The sequence below is a fragment of the Carassius gibelio genome, chromosome A20, assembly GCF_023724105.1.
Source record: "Carassius gibelio isolate Cgi1373 ecotype wild population from Czech Republic chromosome A20, carGib1.2-hapl.c, whole genome shotgun sequence".
NCBI lineage: Eukaryota > Metazoa > Chordata > Actinopteri > Cypriniformes > Cyprinidae > Carassius > Carassius gibelio.
Window position 1 is genome coordinate 24704212 of NC_068390.1, and position 22359 is coordinate 24726570.

The 22359-nt window shown below is 38.0% G+C and overlaps 1 protein-coding gene across 4 annotated transcripts in view; it reads right to left on the reverse strand.

The window, feature by feature from the left end:
- LOC127938499 (kelch-like protein 29) overlaps positions 1-22359 on the reverse strand; it is a 215684-nt gene that overhangs the window by 27529 nt on the left and 165796 nt on the right. For all 4 annotated transcript variants that reach the window (XM_052535155.1, XM_052535154.1, XM_052535156.1 and 1 more), the window contains one exon: positions 9972-10170. In XM_052535155.1, the coding sequence (XP_052391115.1) occupies positions 9972-10170 (199 nt within the window). The remainder of the gene's footprint in view (positions 1-9971; positions 10171-22359) is intronic.

The following is a 22359-nucleotide window of genomic DNA, read 5'->3' on the forward strand; positions in this document are numbered from 1 at the left end:
AGGGAGAAAGGCGGCGTGAAGACATCCTTGAGCTTCTTTTAACCGCTGGCTCATCTTTCCGAATCAATACTTCCCCATGCGCTCCCCTGACAACAGCCGCCTGTCTGATCCATGGGCTTCTCTCCGCTCCAGCATCCTTCTTTTACAACATTGTCATCGTTTTCCCCTTCTCCATTTCTCTCTCTCTCTCTTTCCAAATCTTGGCTTTTCTCTCCAGGGCAGGTAAAAACACAACTGGAGTGGAAAAGAGAGGAACAAAATAGCAAAATCGAGAGGAAAAAATACACTATGAATTGTCTTAACTGAGACATGAGGAAGGGACAGACTGCTCTGGTGCTCGCAGCTGAAACATATGGTGCTTGATCTGGTGGAAATGAACCACTCCGCATCCTTCAGGCAAACAGGTAGAGCAGACAAACGTGTGCAAATCAAGTGAAAGGACAATTCTTTACTGTCTGCATTTTGTCAAATCAAAGTAAATAGACATTGCATTCTATTTTTAACAAATGCATAACATACACAGTAAATATTTACATTTTAATAGGTAAAAACCTACTAATAAATGGCCTGCAAATGTTTCTTAAAAAAGCTCAAATAAATCAAAGATTTAATAGATTTGGTCACTACATAATTTCCGTACTTTCATGCTTTCCATACTTTCAAAACTTGTTTTTATAGACTTAGTAAATTGTCATAATAAAAAAATGAGTGGATGTTGACTGGTAGTGTATTTCTGATGATGAAATTCACTTAAATTTGCTTATTAACGGAGGACGAAAAAAACATGGCAGGTGTATTAGAAAAATCCCGTTCGGACTGAGTGACGGGACATCCAGTAACTGACAGCGAGTACTCTATATTAATTTCACTGGAACCCCAGAGAGCAAACACAGCCATTTCTTATCTCCTGTGAGATTTGAGTCTGTTGGAGCAGCAGGTGACCTTTTTCACCAAAGTGCTGCTGGAGCAACATTTCATTCCTTAATGAGGTGTGTCGATTTCACTCCATTCAAACGGCTTAAATCAAGCTCAATCATAAAAAAGTAAACACAAACAGAAGCAGACAGAAACAGGAAGTGAGAAAAGTGAACCAGGAGGAGTCCGGCCAGCACCTGTCAATCAAGCTGGATGTGGCCGAAGCACATGGTTCCCAACTCTACTTTTCCTTTTTGCCTGCCTCCTCCGCTGATGTCGACGTAAAAGCTGTGTTGAGTAGTGATGCACACCATTGACAGGTGAGCTTCTCCTCGCTCGGCATGCACAGCCTCCCACAGGACAATCACACCCGTCTCTTCCGCCTCACTTCCCCTTAATGAGTCCTATCTATGGCATTGGCTCAGAGGCTGCCATCGGTAAATAACCGTTTGCCAGACGGGATGTCAGGGCGGCCGGGAAGCTCTCTTCCCCTACTGAGCTAAAGAGCGATAATGATAACATCCAGAATTGTGAACGACTGTAAATAACGGTCTCTTTTTTTCTCCTCCTGTGCTCAATCTCTCCTTCACAGCGGGAAGAAACCCAAACCTGCTCAAAACCACCCCCACCTTGGCCTAGAACAAGACCCCGGATCCCCCATGTGAGACCGGGCTTGATTTCCATCTAATTGCCCTCGTCTTGCTCTTCCCAACCATTAAAAGCTGGATGTGGAAGAGGTTTTTGAGTTTAGAAAAGAGGAAGCTCTCTCTTTCTCTCCTCCGAGACTCTTCGATGGCTGCGGTCTTGGGCAGAGATAAATTGCAGCTTTGAACGCGCTTGTCAGAAAGACATGGCGAGTAGTGGACGCTTGGGGCGCGGGCATCCCTGACCGTCTGAACTTTGTATGTATGGGCTTTTACCATGTCATTTCACTGCCCTTCAATCCAAGTTTCACTTTTTTAATGGAATTAGTGAAATAAATCAACTTTTCGATGATATTCTAATTATATGACCAGCACCTGTACATTTTGAATGCATTAAAAAACATTAAACATGTTTAACTAAAATAAATACAAACGTTTAAAAAAAATTTCGTTCCATATTTTTGAGAATTTTCATAATATTCCATAAAGCTCCATTATAATCCATTATAAATAGATTAATAGCATATTAAAATATTTTCAATTACTCAATCAGTCTTTGGACAACAATGTTTGGCCATATTACTGATAATTTCCATGACATTTCATCAAACATCATGACAATCAATTATAAATGGATTAAAACGCATTAAAATATGATTAAGCAAATAAAATAAATCCAACTCTTTTCAACAGTTTTACCATACTTTTGATAATTTCCATTAAAAAATCCATAAACTAAACAAATGATAAAAGGATTAACAGAGGCTTTTCTGAGAAATGGCTAAAGTTGGATTGGAAAGTAACGTTTTAAAGGGATAGGGAAAGCAAATGAAGTTTGGAACCACATGAAGGTGAGTAAATGCTGACAGAATGTCATTTTTCGGGGGGTGAATTATTCCATTTAGGCAGAGCTCTGAGAGGAATCAATTGCAGCACACTCTGGCCAGAAACCATCCAGACTTGGGGTCATCGGACCTTCATATAAAGCAACCCACCATGGCTTGCTACTTCCATGTGAGATTTACACAAGAAACGGGGTAAATCAGGGTAACTGATACTAGATTACAACACTGAAAGCAGAGCATAATCTACAGATGTGCTCAAGGCTACTAAAGTAAGTGCCTTTCAAAGAACTGATGCCACAAGGCTTGCCAAACTGGCAAATCAAAAGCCCTCATTGTAACAGACTGGGAAATAAAACACCTGGGAGCAGGCAACTTAACATATTACATAAACATGACTTTGATTCTCAGTGGAGTGATATGAACCTGCTTATGTTAAGTCAGCCAATCCAATCAATCTGCTGTTCTGAGAAACACTTGAATTTTTTTTATTTTTTTGTGTGTAATATAAATCTGATTTAGGATTATAACCAATCATATAAAGATTTAGGGACACCAAATTACATAATTTAAAAATCAATTAAAATATCATAGAAAGGACGTGTTCCTTCAACAGCCACTTTCACACATTTAATTGCCACATTTAATTATTTAATGCCATGGTAAATAGATAGATAAATAAATAAATAAATAAATAAATAAACAAAATATTGCTTTGTAATAGTACATTAAAATTTTTGAGAATGAAAAATTAGGCAATTTTTAAATGCAATTAAAAATACATTCTGAGATGTGGTGTTCTTCCACCCTAGTCCAAAAAAAAAAAAAAAATGTATTTAATAAATATGAAGAAATACAGAAAACAATTACGAATTGCTATAGGCACAATTTTTGCATTTCAGTGTAAACGGACCAAAACGGAAACCTACGTGATCTCTGCGTATCTTTGACGACCATGTAACTGTATCACGTCTCTGTCAAGTATGTCGCTATATTTGTTTTGGCATGACTCCCAATCTACATTTTCGGCCACTTTGTAATCATTAGCTACTTTGAGTAACAATTCCACCTCATCATCTGACCACACAAAGACGTCCTTGTTTTTCCTTGCCATCATGCTCATTGTTGAACCTGCCAGTGACTAGCAACCAACTTCTTGTTTACACTTTTACGCGCATTGCCCAGTGTGCATGAATGGTCACGTGACATGCATTTTCGTTGTAGTGTAGACGGAGATTGCTTCTGAAACACAGTTGAAAAGCCAGTGTAAACATGGATCGTTTTAATTCTAAAACGCCGTTTTAAAATGAAAACACACTAGTGTAAACGGGGCCTAAGTTGGAATTGAAAAGGCATCTTCAATTTAATTCTTAATGGTGCATAACTCAAACTCACATACAGCGTGGACACCAAAATGCTGTTTTAACTCAAACAGGAGCTTTCCCGCCAACATTACAACCTCTTAAACTACCGGAGCTGATTTTCCACAATGGGTCCTGTTCACAAATGAGCTCTTAATGGAAAAACGGTGTTAAATTTACGGTCCACAGGCATGCTGTCTGAAGCTGAGACTAAGAGCAGCTCAAACTCCAGTCACAATATCTGCACATAAACTCAGACTCCACTGCACTGCGAGCTGTCATTTACAAGGGAACCAAACAGCAATCAAACGGCACGCCACTGCCCTTCGCTACAAAAGAAATAGCTCCCAGACAGGAAGTAAGACATGATTTTGAGTGAGCGTTGTGCTCGGGAGAGAGAATTTCTCCCTGTACAGCACTGCAGCATACATTTTCTATCCTCCTCTTAACAGCAGTGTCTCATTTAATAGTTTATCAACCAAAAATGTTAGGCATACTTGAATATTGGTGGCATTAAGTGCGACAAAAATTTCCTGGCAGGGGAATTTAAAACACTGCCGGCCCACTGAGCCAAACACAGCTGCAAAATCATCCACTTTAAAATGTAAATTTCATCCAGCTACTGTAGACGAAGGAAAAGCAATCAACAGCCGAAATGTACTGAGCAAAATGTTATGATTAGTGCTGATACACTTACCATTTCCATACTCTAGAATGGATTAATCCAACAAAAAAACATGTGAACAAGAAATTAAATAACCATGGTGATTTGTAAAATGAACAAACCACCAATTTTGATACAATAGTCACAGAAGGGTCAGGTCTGGCGTCGGGATTGGCACGGAGCAGCTGACGGTGGCTGAAACTCCTTCACGATCATGCCCAGTTTTTCAGTAATATCCACAGGCATCTATCAGAGAAAGAGACTAATTAAACCGACTAGACCCTGCGCTGAAGGTGAGACGCAGAAAGCAATGCGGTTCGCCCTCCAGTCATCACACGACTAAATCAATTAAACAAACGCAGACGCACTGCAAAACGCCACCCTTCTGTCCTCACCTTCAAGCTGCTACTTTGGCGATAAAAGCAGTTAGAGAAATGAGTCGGTAAAAGCGGTTTGTGGTCTGTAAAGGACTGGGCTGAGTGTCAAATCAGCACAATCCAATACCTTTAACTCCTTCTGCAGCACGCCAGCAGCAGACTGAATGTTGCACTCTAAAGCGCTGACCGCAGTGAAGTGTGTCAAAGCTTCGTAAAGGTTCGCCAAAAGGAAGGACAGATTCTGAAACAAGAATTAATTAGTTGACAGCAGAAGATATACAGCACAAAAATGACATGACAGAACAAGAGAAATAAAACTCATTCAGTGACAGGGTTACCAGATGACTAGAAAAAAAATATCAGACGGCTCCAAAATGTGGCCTGCAGGGTAACCTGCATACTGTGACCAATAATACATTCACCATCGATCAAAAGTTCAAAAGTGACAATATGGACATTTATGATATGGAAATGACTTCTGTAATGTGTAATCTTTTGACACAAAAAGAATAAAACCCAAGCTAAAACTCTCAGCCCTGTTTTACATTTCGCACATAATCAGCTTATTTACTTTGGCACCCATATCCACAGGTTGCTGCTTTCTTGCTGCATTTTACACGGTGCAAGCACTGAGCTCAATTTTCTCGAGCTTAACTCGCAAATAAAATGCACTGTAAATCTTTGCATCAACATCGTCTCTTGCTATACTGGCTTTTATGAAGCCACATTAAGTGATCAACTGAAACTACACAGCTATTGTTCGAAACAAGATTTATGATGGACTTGATGCAAAGACATGTAAACAGAACTGTCTATGTACTGTATCCAGATGATTTTGAATGTTTACACCTTTGCCTTAGGGTTATGATCTGTGTAGATTAATTACCATTTTTTACATAGTTAACATGGATGTCTTCCTCACATAAATTACATTTCATGGTTACAATAGGTCACCATAGCTAGAAAAAGCATGAATCACTATAAGGGCAGATCTAATTATCAGAACAAATGGCATCCCAACTCTGTTAGGGTGCTTTGTTCTTCCTAATGAATGCGAAACTGCATATAAACACCTTTGGAACGAGACCTTTATCAAATAGGCTAGATACTGTCATCCAAAGCGATTTGCACTGCATTCCTTGCAAACCCATAAAATCAGTAATATCCCCCCCAAAATGTGCTGACTGCTGGGAAGTATGTATTAGTATAGTTTAGAGAGTTGCTATGTGGTTGCTTGAAAGTTTTTGCTGGTCTCTATGATATTTCAGTCTCTAGATATGGCTCAGGTCCTTCCATTAATGCATATGACATTAAATTCAATGAAATTTTATGCCCGTTTTATTATTGGCTATTTAAAAATTGTAAGTCTCTACAAAAATTAGTGAAATAAAAACTAAAATATTTATTCTCTTAAATGTTTATTCTCTTATGAAAAGCCGTCACAATATCAAGCTTCTGCTTTAGTAAAGCTGTTCACACATCATATTATGTTCAGGGTCGGAGTTAAGCAGAACAGGGTCACTATTCACAGTTCTCGTCCCTTATGGCTCCTAATTACACACCTGACCTAAATACTTGCCCGTCTACACGAGTTACTGGGTGTGAGCCAGGTGTGTCATCGCCCTGATTTTCTCATGTGGCACAAGCAGAGGGAAGAGAAGGGCCCAGGTGAGTCCCATCAGTCTGAAGACAGCTGGCACTTACCTGAGCTCTGAGAGAAACACTCACACATATCTGAGCGCTCTGATCGAGTGCATGCTTGGCGAGGAACCTTTCACGGGTGACATCACAGCACCCCTTCTGTGTCTTTTCATACATAAGAGACTTATCAGCCGAGCTCAGGTGGAGAGCGAATGCATTCAGTCGCACACAAACACACACACGCACGGCAATTACAAACTCCTGGCAGCACTTCCTCAATCTCTGTCGCTAAAAAGAAAGCAATTTGTGCTTCCCTTCGTCTTTGACTTCTACCCTAGTTTTCGCTCTCTTCGCCGTCTCTTTTTCATAAACGGGTCCTACGGGTGACAGGCCCTCACGCTGTGTTTCATAACCTCCATCAGATGGCCCGCCAGATGGTCAAGCCAGAGACCAGTTCACTCAAGAGTTTTGTACACAGCCAAACAATCAAATACTTAATAAGAAATGCCGAACGGAGACAAGTCCATCCTTCGTAAGCAAATAAGAGGCACAGATGTTGAGAGAAACACAGAGGACACGAGTCCACACAGCCTTACAGAAAATAGGACTGGGTGGTGCCATGAAAAAAAGAGACTAAATGTAGGTCAACCGAAAATATAAAGGTTTGAAAACTGACCAGTTGATGATTATTCAAATATTATAAACAATACCATAGTATTTTCAAAGTACATGTCTAAAAATGATGATGATAACAGTCCTTTGATAATAAAGATGCTCAAAAATGATATATTCAATGTACATAAGTATATTCTTTTGTGATTTATTATCGTATATAAACAATTCAAAACAATTAAATCATTTTTTGAAAAAACTTGCCAGCCAACGCCAGCGATTTTGATGATTTCCACTCAAATTTGGTTGACTCTAGTCTATTTTTCTGTATGAATATTTGATTATGCAATACACCAAAATAAAGACCAGCATCTACTTAAAAAAAGAATAAACAGACGTTTTATTCTAGCTTAAAATTTTTTTATCAACATTTGAATATAGGTAGGTTTCATGAAAATGCATAATTTTGAGCAAAAATGTCTAAAACTACATCTGGATAATATTCAGTACGATTATCAAAGCACAAATCCAGGAAATCGCTTCCATCAATACCTCTGCACAGACATACCACTTCCTGGATCAACTATTTACTCTGTAACATTATGTAGTTTCATTTTATATTCGGTCTATTGCCGATGACGGCATAATTTTTAATTTGCATCTGTTTACATAAGAGCTCGTTTCTCCATCCTGGTTCACGTGTGTTTTTGTTCGGGAGGTTTTGCACTCGTTCAGAAGATGTGTATTAGCGCCCCCGAGTGTATAACAGTGAAAACTCGAAAAGTCGTAAAAACTCGTCAATGGTGGGGAAGCGTTGTCTTCTGAAATGACGAGATAACTCGTCTATGGCAGGGAAAGAGTTAATCTACAATCTGGTGAACTCACAAAACCATCATGGTTCATTTACCAGCTGTCACAGCATAGAAACAAAACTCACTCAGCATCATAAAATTACATTTGTTTACCAATTACTCTAACTCCTCCATGCAGAAAATAAGTTCTGCAGAGCGACATGACTTTCACGCACAGCTCGTAATACCTTTCAGACAATTATTAAACCATGCTTTATTGAAAAGAGCCTCTGAGTCCTGGCCAGCAAGCAGGAAAATTCTCTGAGCCCATGAGCAATTTGTTCCTCTGCCGAGGATGCTTATTTCCATAAATATCTCGATTAAAATTAAAAACAAACATGGCGCTCTTAAACAAAGCATCATATTTACCAAGCATTTAAAGATATGTTTATTAAGAACAACTCTGGTGTATCAGGAGTCATCTGGGATCAGATGAACAGTGAGATGTTTCTCCCCGTTAATGTCAAGTTACATGTCAATACATTTATTAATTTGATTTGTTCTCTTGATGCTTTTCTATTAATTTAATAAGCATCTTAGCAAACTACAGTTTCCGGTAGCTTCCCCAACGCTGATACATATTTATGGTAATTATGTGTGAGTGTGTGATATCACTCATGAGAGATTGATCGGGGTCCGGTGAGGGAGGGATTCAGCTCTTATACTGCAGTGGGCAGAGATCAATAAAACTCAGGGGCGAGAGAAAGAGAGCCACAGTATATCAAGATTAAATAAATGTACAGCTCACTCACGGGCTCACGCCTGCTCAGGGAATCATGGGGGCTGGAGCGGCTGAGCGAGGAGAGAGCGAGAGTGATTCACAGCGTTGCATGAAGACAGCCTTATTGAAACATAAATTAGTTTGGTTGCATTTTTTCAGGAGCCTGAGACTGAGTTCAGATTCAGTCAGAACCGCTACAGAGACACTGAGATGCCCAGCTTTCAGAATAACCACACGGACTCTGAACATCTGCCATTTGTTGACTCAAAAAGAGCAGATTTTGATACTTCAGAGGGACAAGGGCTTGTGTGGGAACTAGTGATGCACCAGCAATCGAAAATATTCAGCCCAAAATGAATTTTCAGTTTTGGGAGAAACAGAATTCATGTAATTAATGCTTCTCAGATTTGGACTGTTTTAGTGTCATGCAGTTTCAAGCAGCATGTGAAGCGATCATTTTTACTTCTTCACTACTAGTTATAACATGAGATAAAGAAAAAAATAATATCAGAAAGCATGCTGAAAGAAAGAGTACAACAGTACAAAAGTTGTCAATAAAACAGCTTGTAAACGTAATATTTAGCTCAGAAGTCCATTTAGTGAGAAGCATTTTGCTAAATATATGCACTATATTATATATTCATTATATTTTTGCTTTAACTGTTGTCTTCATTATTTGATGCATGTTTAAATAAATATGTATTTTTATTACAGCCATTGTTTAAATGTTTGCATATCAACAACAACTTAATATAGCATTAAAAACCGCCTTGTGTGCAATTAAATGTTTTGATTATTAAATTATTAATATAAATTATTACCAATTATTTAAATATATATATATATTTATAAGCACTAATAAACAACCAATACGCTAGTAATATGCATGCTAATAAGCAACAAGTTAATAATGAGAACTGGTCCCTAAACTAAAGTTTTACCAAAAATCTATAACCGTGCATCACTAGTGGGAACTTTATAATGAATTTTCAGCGGGTTAAATGTCTTAAAGCAGCATGCACAGGTCTGTTGAGTTTCAACATCAGCGACAGCATTCACGACCCATTTAACGTCCATAATGTGATGCATTTCTGAAGACAATAATATAAAGTGTTATCATCAATTTCAGATGAACCTGCTCCTGCACGACTCATAAAAACAAAACAAACTGTGATGGATGGCTTTATATCTCAGCCAGATGGTCGCGTCCTGCAAGCGGCTGGTTCTAGAGCCAGAATAAGCTGCAGTGTGGAACAGACTTCATGTAGTTTAGTCAAAGCTCTGGCTACAGTAACAGGAGGCTAGTGAAAGACAGATGAGGATTAGATCGTGGAAGGTCTGACCTGCAGAGAGTCTCGGCCGCGTCCTGGGCGTCTGCATCTCCTGCCGCGCGTGAGGCAGCATGTGGTAGCGCTTGGCCTCGTTGACCAGATCTCGGCAAGCCTCCGACGATTTAATCAGCTCCTCATTGTCCACCACGTTCAGCAGGTAACTGGGGTGAATGAATGGAAGTCTGACGACGGCCAGCAACTCGGATATGTGCTGTGTGAGAGAGAAGTATATTCACCATGTGATTTCAGTCAGAGCCACTCCTCTGTAATTTTTACAAATATTAAGCACCATTTATTCTGATAAAACGAATGTTCATTTTCAACAATGAACAAGCTGTCAGTCTCTCGTATGCCATTGGTACACATGATTGTAACGGTCCTCAATTTAATTTAATTTGGACAAGACGAAAGCAATCACTTGAGAACAGTTCGGATTGATTCGGTGAATACCGAGTCATTAGAATTAATTCATGAATTTATAACAGATTTTAGACTCTTTAACAGATTAATTTTAATTAAGAACTGGCACAAAAAAACAAACAAATCAGAATCACGTATATACAGTACTATTAAACAATTTTATTTTTTTAAAGAAATTCATACTTTTATTCAACAAGAATGCATTCAATTTATCAAAAGTGACCGTAAAGACATTTATACTTTTACAAATAAGTTTGTAAACTTTCTATTATTCAAAAAAATCCTGTATCATGGTTTCTACAAAAATATCAAGAAGCACAACTGTAAAAATGTTTTATAATGATTTCTGAAAGATCATGTGGCATTGAAGACTGGAGTAACGATGCTGGAAATTCAGCTTTGCATCACAGGAAATAAATAACCTTTCAAAATACATTCAAATAGAAAACAGCTATTTTAAATTGCAATCATATTTCACAATACTACTGGTTATACTGCAATTTGCATTAAATGCGGCCTTTGTGAGCATTAGAGACATTCAGACTGAAGACAGCCCATGGCCAGCTTGTTTGCTGAGAGTCATCCTCAGTGGGGTGTTTTGCTCACGTCAGTGTTAAACGCTGTAAACACAAGCTGACAGGGACAGCAGCCAAGCCGACCCTCTCACCTCTGAGCTCACAACACATTACATAAACCTCCGTAAGAAACACTGACACGGCCCGTGCCAACACCTGCGCTTCTGTTGGGGAGAGAGATTTCCCTGATCTAACCTTGACAAAGTACTCGTACAAGCCATTCCTCAACATTTACTAGTGAAAGTGCATATTCAATAAGAACAAAAAGTAGGACGAGACTTAATTTTATCTACTGTGAATTTAATGGATTGTGAAAAGTATGTAGAGGCTGAAGGTCAAAATCACACTCGAGAGCACATCCATGTATTCTAAAGTCTTCTTTTTTAAACCTATCAGTATTTTCAATTATCGCTGTAACTTTAATTACCGTAATCATTAAATTAGTGCATTTAGTGTCAAGATTAGAAAGGTTGCATTATCTACAAAAGTAGCCTAAAAATGATTGAAAATATATATAATCAGCACCATATCTGTCACGGTGTTCTGCGGGAGAGAAGCACGTGACGAGGAAGATAGTGATACAAAGTTTGATCCACATTGGGGTTAATCCATAGGGAGAAGGCAGAAACACACGTACACATTGACGGGACCGGACAACCAAACACTGAACAGAATGCAACTTATAAGGGGAACTTAAAGAGGGTAATTAACAAGACACACCTGAACATAGTGACACTACTAACATGAGACAGAAACTAGGTCACACAGAGAACATCGATCTCAAAGTTTAATAAATAAATATTAATTTAGCTAGTTGGCTATTTAGCAAAATGAATGAATGAATGAATATCAACAAAAATAATCAACATGGTAATAAGTTGTGGCTTAGTGGTTAGAGAGTTTGACTCCTAACTCTAGGGTTGTGGGTTCAAGTCTCAGGCCGGCAATACCACGACTGAGGTGTCCTTGAGCAAGGCATCGAACCCCCAACTGCTCCCTGGGTGTGTGTTCACAGTGTGTGGGTGTGTGTTTCTGTGTTCACGGTGTGTGTGTGTGCAGTTTGGATGGGTTAAATGCAGAGCACAAATTCTGATTATGGGTTACCATACTTGGTGGTATGTCACGTCACTTTTTTGTTATTTTTCTATTATAATGAACTAATTAATATAATAATTAAAAATAAATATGTATTCATTATTTTAGTTAGTTTATAAACTGGCTATTTAACCAATATTTAACATGAATAATAATAATAATAATAATAATAATAATAATAATAATAATAATAATAATTATATATATATATATATGTATTAATCTACATAATTGGCTATTTATAAAAAATAAAACATAAAAACACATTAAATCACGATGCACATTAAGCCTGTAGTTATATTGTGAACAACAGATCAAGCTATGATAAATTAACAATATAATTAATATTTATTTAGTTATTTCAACCACTATTAAAGTTTTATAACTAAACTTACATTAGTAATAATCTAAATAAATAAACAAATAAAGGAAATATACACACACACACACACACACATATATAAAAAGTGTCAGGTGGTTATATATATACATATATATAATCTCTTGACTTCCCTTACCCAGTATCCCTAAACAAAAACAGTTTGTATAGCAAACATGTTCCACAAACAATAGAAGGCAAGAGACCAGATGCACACAATAGCCATGGAGAGATTTTCAGACATGTGTGCCAGCTCTCGACATGACTTTACACAGATTTGGCTAAACCATCCAAAATGTGTGCCGGATCCATACTTTTTGGTTTACCTCACCGCACTGGCAAGACTTCCACCTTGATGGAATGTTAATTGTTCTGTGTTTACACGTCATATGTGCATCATTTGCATACTGATTTAAAAACCAGCACACTTGGTTTAGCATATGTCCCCCCCAACAGGATCACATATTGTTGAACTGTTCCTGAATCCCGACTGTGAGATCAGGGATTAAGGATGGCAGAGCGGACCTGATCCCAGTGAGGATCTGATCTAAAATAATGTCACGGCAGACGGACGCTCCCCTGGCGCAGTTCCCTTCCCCCTCACCACACTCCTGCCAGCGTACGGGTTTAACCGACCCAGCCAAACCGCTCTGGACTGGTTAAAGAAAATAATCACGAGCTCCCGGCTCGACCCGGCCGCCGGGACCAGACGAGAGGGAATTTGAGCTCCAGCTCATAAATCTGAACAACTAAATGCATTGCTGGTGCTTGTAGGCTTCTGTCTTGTGCCAGGCTATTAAGTGATGGTGATAAAATATGCAACCCTCCAGAAGAAACGAAAGATGCAGCAGCAGCTCAGAGGTGACAGATTTGCCCCTGAAGGATAAAAAAATGCAATGGAGGAAAGAAATCACGGACTCTAAGATGAACAACTCTTCGATCCACATCCTAATGTAAACACCAGCCTTTAAAGACTTACTTTTTTTTTAAGTGTCAAATTTGCAGTAGAGTGTTTATTTAGAGATCATGAGTAGACCTTAATAAAAGACACAACAACATTATTATTATTATTATTATTATTATTATTATTATTATTATTATATCGATTCTAATGTTAAAATCTAAATTGAAACATATTGATAAAAAACTATGAACATATTACCATATTTTATCACATATATACATGCGGTTTATTTATGTCCTAATTTTAATAATAAAATAATGCAATGTATTAAATGTAATACATTTACATTTAATACATATTTCAGCTTTTTATATTAATACATGTTAAAACTGTTGAAATATTCAAAGTATATTAGAAATTATTGGTCAATCACAAATTATTTTAAATACACTTGAATACACACACACACACACACACATACACACACATAAACACAAATACATACATATATATTTATATAATCACAATTTTATTATAAATTTTATAACATTTATAATTGTGTGATGTCATATTATATAATTTGATATCTTTACATAACTTGATAATAAAACACAAGTTTTAATGTTTTAACATGTAATATAAAAATGTATAATAATTTTTCATACAAAATATATATTTTTTATATATATATATATATATATATATATATATATATATATATATATATATATATATATATATATATATATATGTTTTACTCTGTCGGACCTCTAACCCAGCACACACTGCTGTAGAAGCTCACCCATCACATGCGGTGGTGTGAATTATTCAGCCATAAACAGCACAGGGAGACTCACGCTAAGGGCATTAGTAGCACACAGCCGCTCCTCCCACACATCCCGTATCCTCTGCCTCATTTCTATTCATGTATCCAGCATCTTGTGCTTAGACTCCTTCCAATGCTAGGCTCAATTTGTCAGTGAGCTTAACGACGCCAATCTCCTGCACATTAAATCAATGCTAAAGGGATCTGACATCCTGCCATTTGGTTTCTGCCTGATGGACTTCATCAGGAGGGTGTGTCAGGGTCGCATCCGTGAATCAGATGTAATTCACACACCTGAGGCTCCCGGAGCGGCCAGCAAAGTCCCTATCTGCGCTCTGTCAGCTCGCAGAGCTATTTGTCTTCGTGTCTAGGCATGCCGTTAGCGCATTTCCCTTCTGTCATCCAGGAACTCTGGGACAGAGGGTCCTTCTGCTCCTATAATGTAATTGTCAGGTGTTGATCACCACAGAGAGAGAGGGACGCATGCGGGAGTGACGGGCCAATGTGCTGTATGCATGCATGAGGAGAATCAAGATCACATAACCTGCTCTCAGCACCACAAACATTCATTAATAAATGCAGTCTAATGCTCATATTTAAGGAACTTACATTTTTATACATGTCTTTCTATATTTCAAGATTTTACATTTCTATACAAGATATATCTCTATATAAATAACTAATTTTTCTTTTCACTACAAATATAAATACTGTAAAAATACACATTCGTTTTATTTTATTTTCCCTTCTCCTTTGCAGAGATAATCCATCCACCTCACAGGTATCAAGTATCAAGATGCTGATTAGACAGCATGATTATTGCACAGGTGTGCCTTAGGCTGGCCACAATAAAAGGTCACTCTAAAATCTACAGTTTTATCTCACAGCCCAATGCCACAGATTGGCATCTTGACTGCAGGAATGTCCACCAGAGATGTTGCCCATGAATTGAATGTTCATTTCTCTACCATAAGCCATCTCCAAAGGTGTTTCAAAGAATTTGGCAGTACATCCAACCGGCCTCACAACCGCAGACCACGTGTAACCACACAAGCTTAGGACCTCCACATCCTGCATCTTCACTTCCAAGATTGTCTGAGACCAGCCACCATACATCTGCTGCAACAATCGGTTTGCATAACCAAAGAATTTCTGCACAAACTGTCAGAAACCATCTCAGGGAAGCTCATCTGCATGCTCGTCGTCCTCATCAGGGTCTCGACCTGACTGCAGTTCGTCGTCGTAACTGACTTGAGTGGGCAAATGCTCACATTCGATGGCGTCTGGCATCTTACCATACTGTGACAACATGTCCCCAGTGCAACACCGAAAATAGAACATTACAAACGAGGCATTTGTTGCATCCAGTGGGGACATAATTTCTGATTATAATGACTTATACTGACTTTTTATTCATTACATATTGCGCCGCATAATCCTAAAACCATGTTGTGATCGGAGAAACGATAAACAAGCAGCATTATTCTACACTGTTCAAAACTCGTGTTTGAATCATCACTGGCAAATTCTTTTAATATGAACATGTGCTTACAGGCTGTGAGTCAGAAGCGCCACACTATCCTTACAAAGTTGCAACAGCCCCACTTTATAGAAACAAGCCTTTATTTGTAGACGACTTTGTAGGCTACTTTCCCAGGTTTAGGAAACAGTCCCCCCCGTAAAACATGCATTGCACACATCTGATTATTTGGGTTGAATTTTTCTGGAACAGTGTTGTAAATACAACTTAACCACTGATTTCTAGTTGTGTCCTCATTTGGAAGACCAACCAAAGTAATTTTGCTTTCACAACGAAACACACAGCATTACACAGCAGTGGCTGCGGCAACAATACTACAGCGATAATAAAAGTTATGCCTTCTTTCTCTTCAATGTTATGTAAATCGTCCCACAGTGATGTAGACATGTTGGGGCGGGTTTATTGAGGCGTTTTAGGAGGGCATGGACAATTCTAAACTTTTATAAAGAATACCTCTTTGGGTTTGTGATTTTAGTCTTTGTAACTTCAGAGATCTTACCTATGCAAAAACAGCTTGTAACCCCAAAAGAGAAAGGAAAACTTGAAATCGCATCATATGACCCATTTAAGTGTCTTGCTTAAGGGTACAATGGTGATCGCTCATCTCTTGCTCCTTGCAGAGATCGAACAAACAATCTTCCCCCTCCACACCGCTCCACTTAAAAAAGTTTTATGCATTTGCTCGACTCATTCAATATGCAAGAGGTATTGGCTTACCAGTGAGACATAGCACGGCATCTCACCTTGCCGTCCCAAACTCAATACTTACACGACTCAGCGGCCACATTAAATGTGCATATGCAAAATCAACTAGGAAAGCATCTGAGCCACAGAGACAAAAGAAGTGAACGCATCAAAGCACAACACACACAGTGATGCACACTGACTCTCACGCCAGGGCTAATCAGTCTGAAGGCATGCTGGGCTACGATGACAGAGTCTAGGTGTGAACCTGCTGGGGGCCATACGGTGACAAGAAGCGCACATGGGGGCATTTTCCACTTCCTGCCGTCTGCTGGGCAGCAGGAAGCAGCATCTGGGTGTCTATTGATCTGATCCGAGACCTAGTGAGCTGCCTACCTAGACAGCATCCTAACATCATGAAACCTCATAAATGACTGATTTGAAACGCTTTAAATTGGCGCTAATTCTGTGTACACTCCACATGAGATATTATGAGATACTACTGATTCCTAGCTGCTATAACGCTGCAATACTCAGATCAGCATTAGATTACACAGTTTGCAAAAATACTACGTTCTGAAAAATAAAGGTTCCAAATGGAGGTTTTTCAGACAGATGACATAAAAGAACCCTTTTAGGTTCCTCAAAAAACCTTTCAGTAAATAGTTCTCCAAAGAATCATATTTTTCTTAGATTGAAGAACATTCTACATAATCTAAAGAACCTTCTTCCACTACAAGGAACCTTTTATAGAATGGAAAGTATCCATGGATGTTAATAGGTCTTCATGAAACCACAGATGCCAATAAAGAGCATTTTTCATTTTTAAAAGTGTAGGTAAAATGACAAACTTTTGTATCTGTACTTTACAGTATTTAAGTAAATCAATATTTATTCATTACAATTTTTCACACTTTGTCCCCAATCTTGGATTTTCACTTGATTTATTTTGTTGTTGTCTTTTTTCTATTACAAATATCTAAATATTTATAAATCAAGACACAATTACTTGAGAAGCAAAATTACATAAATTTACAAGTCTTGTTTTTTCTGAAAAGTGAATAAAAATTTGGCACTTTATACTGTAAAAAAGAATATACTTTATACTTATTTTCTGAAAAAAAGTATTAAAATTAAGTGACTGTGTAAAATAAGAAAAAAAGTATTCTTTTTAAGTACATTTTTAAATAAAGATAAAATTAAGAAACAAAATTAAATACAGTAATAAGGCTTAACTGCCTTCACATTTAAAACAAGAACAAAAGGTTACAAAATTTGTTTAATTCTTTCAGAAAACAGTAATTTATATGTACATTTATCTAAAGCAACTTTCAAAAACGGCACAAAGCCTTAGTTGCAACAAATGCTTAATATCTTAAATATATTGCACCTCAAGTAAATGTATCATTACTTAATGTTCAAGACAATATTTTTTTACAGTGAAATTGTGGCCAAAACAATGCATCTTAAAAGCCTTTCAGTCAGGAGCACGCTTCTGTTAAACTTTTTAAAACACTTCCTCCACAGGCGCTCAGGTTTAGAAGCAGATGTGTGTGAGAGGCCTCATGTTGTTTTAATGCAGAAGAAACCAAGTGTGGAGAAACTTTATTTAGTCTCCCTTAAATATAACATCAGCCAGACAGAAAGAAATGAGCCATTGAAATATTGTCTCAAACACTAAACAGAGAAGTTCAGCCGGGGGGTATCCCTTCCTGAGAGAGAGAGAGAGAGAGAGAGCGGGAAAACTCTGTGGGTACTGAAGCGAGATTCAGTTGGTCTTATGCCTGGCTTTCAGCTTTTGAAAGAATGAACACAACAGAGATGTGTGCATAGGAACCGACGTTGACTCACCGTCTCAAAGCGTAACAGTGGCTGGCCGTTTTCTCAGCAGTCTTAGTTCCTCAAGCATTTTTCTCATTCATTTCCATATTGCAGGCATTTCAAAAATGTCTCTAATGAGTAGTTCTAAGACATAAACCAATCCAACTAGCACTGAGATTTACACTCCTGAATCCAAGCCAAAAAATTCAAATAAAAACAAAAAAGAGGTATTAATGTATAAACAATCCCAATATTTTAAATTAAATATGAGAGTTTTTACTTTTATTAGTAATAAAAAAAAATTCTTATTCAATTGTAATCGAAATGCTGTGATTAACTTTTACTTCTTGTTGTGTGGTAGATTAATGCTGCTCTGATAAAATATAATAAATGTGAATTATTGGCAAAAATCCATCACATTTTGTAAGTTGTAGCATAACTAATTCTTCAAAACAGCAAGACACTGCTGTCCCTCACAATGTTTTAACTCAAATTAGAGTGTTTCTACTTTTATTAGCAATAAAAGAAAAATATTCAATTGTCATTGAAACGCTTTGACTCTGAGATTTGCTTTTTATGGTAGATTTGTGGTAAACAGTAGATAAAAAAAGCGTTGCAGTGTAACTACTTCTTCAAAACAGCAGTTTGAAAACTTTAAATATTCATTTTCAATGTAGCTCCTCCAACGCTGATTACACAGGCTGTTTTCGTTTCTACTGTGACTTTAAAACATCTATTTGTATATACATAACACACAGAGATATATTCCCAGAAATCAACTGGTTAACTGTTTTTAAACTGATTAATGCACATGAATCATTTAAATGAGCTAACTCACTGAAATGAATCAAACTTCCCAGTTCAACATGATGATAAGGGTTTATAAGAGTGAGTTTTATTATCGGAGGCATGAACAAACGAATAATACTATTAAAGCGATAGTTCACCCAAAAATGAAAATTACCCTATGACTTGGATCACGTTTTATATAGATGGATGCACTTTTTTGGGTTTAAAAATGTCAACCACCATTTACTGCCATAATAAAACTTGGAAGAGCTTGGATTTTCATTTGAAAATCTTAATAATTTTTATTTTTTTTTAATGTATATGAATCATGTTACCAATTCACGGAAATGAGTCAAACGTCCCAGTGCAACATAAAGAGAGCGTTCAGAAGAACGAGTTTGATTATCAACTAATGCCTTTGCATTGTAAACTCTAGAGTACATCTGCATAGAAGATTAAACTCGTATTTTCACTGAGCCAGAAAAGATCCTGTTATTTTATTATGTGAAATTAATAACTCGTACAATACAGATAAATAACATCAAAAATAAACAGACCAATAACCACCCAGGACATTTGATCTGCAAACGCCAATAAAATAATGTACTTCTCTGCTTTATATTTACTTAACTGTTTTAACGTAGCCTAACATTCATTTTGAATAGGTAATAATCCAGCCACCATGTCTTTCGACTAGGACTGAATGAGGGGTGAGACTGAAGTCCTCAGTAACATCTGCAAATTCAAGTTCAAGTTCTGATCTTATTAAAAGGCTGAAATGGGAAGATTCTCCTCTATGCCCTTAAGTCAAACATGACCCCGGCAGCTAATGAGTACTGTCTGCTAGGGCCGAGCATCAACGCCTCTACATTCATTGTTATTTTCTGACTGCTGAATTAGATATCACCGCTGAGGGTGAATACAGATTGCCCCCTTGTGCAAAAACCATCATTAAGCATTCTTTTCAGCTGCATATTAGTTCTCTCGTCAAAGGGGATGCAATTAATCAACCTTCTTTGTCAGGCGACTCACCGGTGACGATAAAGTGCTGTATGAAGCTGTCTGGGGCGTTTCTTTAATGGTTCCGCTGCGCAGGACTTGGCAGGATTTTAAGTGTCTAATTGAAAGCGTGCGGGCCGGACTCCGGACGTGTTGTGGAAAGGGTTTGGATTTTAACTTGTGCTCGGCAGGACCTGAGTAATCTCTGGCTTATGCATATTAAGTAGCTGATGTAATGTTTGCCCAGTAATTGAAATTTACTGATAGTAATCAGATTGGCATAATTAACTGATTTGGAGGAAAGCCCTCAAATTGTGTGACTCATACGTTCAATGAAGTGCAAAAGTTACTATCCTGTTAAAGCAACCTTGCAAAACGAAGGTTCTAAAATAAAAAAAAATAAAATAAAAAAAATAAAAAAATATTTTTCAACCAGTTTTCCAAAGATTAATATACCGAAAAATACAATTTAATACAACTTTGCTTAATAAAAGCAATTTTTTTTTTAGAAATCAAAAACCCTGAAATGTTACTGACCTCAAGCTTTTCAATCTATATTATAAAGTGTATGTATAGTGTACAAGTAGTTTGAGAATGTAGGGAGACTGATTCGATTGCATTATTCACAATGCTTCATGTGAGTGATTTTCTGATGGTTGGATTCATGGGTAGTGTAGACCTTCTCTGGGAACTGCACAGCTAAACAAAATTTTAAAAGTAAGTTATTGAGATATAAAAATAGAAATAAAGCATAATTATGGCTTCAACAGAAGCATCGATTAACAACCTCAAGAGCTCACTGCAGTGTTAAAAATCAATTCCACTATGGAGATAATAAATGGGATTTTTGTCAAGCAAATGGGCCATGCAAAACAAAAGCTCTTAAAATATTATAATTATTGCACCAAAAAAAATTGAGGGAAATTATTTATAAAATGTCTTATTGGTTGCTACTGTGACTCTGGATGCCTTCCTTGATCATTTTTAGCCAGAACGGTGTGCAAAGTGGACCATATTTTATGTTGATAGTATAACCTCTTGGTGAGTGAGACTAGATCTGTGTGTTCTGAATGCTTCAGTAATTCCGGATGATCTTTCACACACATTAAACAAGTGTTAAAACACACGGATAAGTACTTTTTATACCTCTAAATGACATTCTCAATCCGATTTCTTCCCACGGTCTCTCCCAAACCAATCCAGATCGGATTGAGTCATGAGTCACGCAGCACTGTAAATCACCCAGTCCATCTAGACGTATGACTACTGGACCAAGGACAAAGTAAGGATCATTTACTAACATTAGGACAGGGCTGATCATTCACATCTCATGCAGGAGCTCAGCGCCGGTCCCAGGTGTGCCGTAAGAGGCTCTATTTAAAGCTTGCCTCCTTCCCCAGCGGCCTGAGCGGGCCCTTGTGATACAAGCACATAAAAAGCATGTTGACTCACTGTAATAAACTAATGCAAATTGTGCAGCGGCGTGAAGGATTGCACAATAAAGATCCATACATCACTGCGCACGGAGGTCTGGCAGCTGCACTCAGCCCACACGGGCGACGCGCCGCCCGCTAATTTACCCCTAATTTACCGTGAAGCATAAAAGTTGTTATTTTTTCATTATCCATACTTTCGGCCAAAAATGATTCCCATCTCTCGTCCATCTCAGACCTCTGAGACGTTTGCTCAGAGCAACAACAAACATTTGCCTTATGTCTGTGCATCGACTGTGACAACTGGAGCTGATATGTCCTTAGGAAATGTCAGTGGATTCAATCAAAACGCCTCCATCGGAGTCTGGAAGGGGGTGAAATTTAGAAAGAGGGAGAGAGGGAAGGACTGTAAAAAATGCATCCGTGGCTCAGTGCTCCAAACTCTGCGCAGTCGCCGGCAGTTTTATAGCGAAGAGAAACCTGTGGTGGTGCATGACGGGGTTTTTAAGCAGCAGCACTGTCACACATGGCTCATTCATTTCAGAAAGTCACTGCAACCCATCAGTGCTCGAAAGGGTCTAGTGTCATGCCACAATGCCCCTGAATATCTGATTTGGGCCTCCGGCTCCTGCAAACCTCTCTGCTCCGCTCTCTCTTATTTATGTTCACTGCGACTGGCCTGAATGTATTCTTCAGGGCAATAGAAATAGAAGTGCAACGCCAGCAAAATTGGTGTTGACCTCTTGTTCTCGGGGCTCTGGGAAGCCAAAACTTCTTCAAATGTGAAGTGAGATTTAAGGAAGCCCTATTGAATTGTCTAGCCCACCGCAGACAGCTCTTTTGATCCATAAAGAAACAAAGGCACTTCAGGGGGTCTGAACTCTTGCTGTCTCAACAAAAAGAGGCAAAACTTCGCTTTCAGACAGAACTACAAA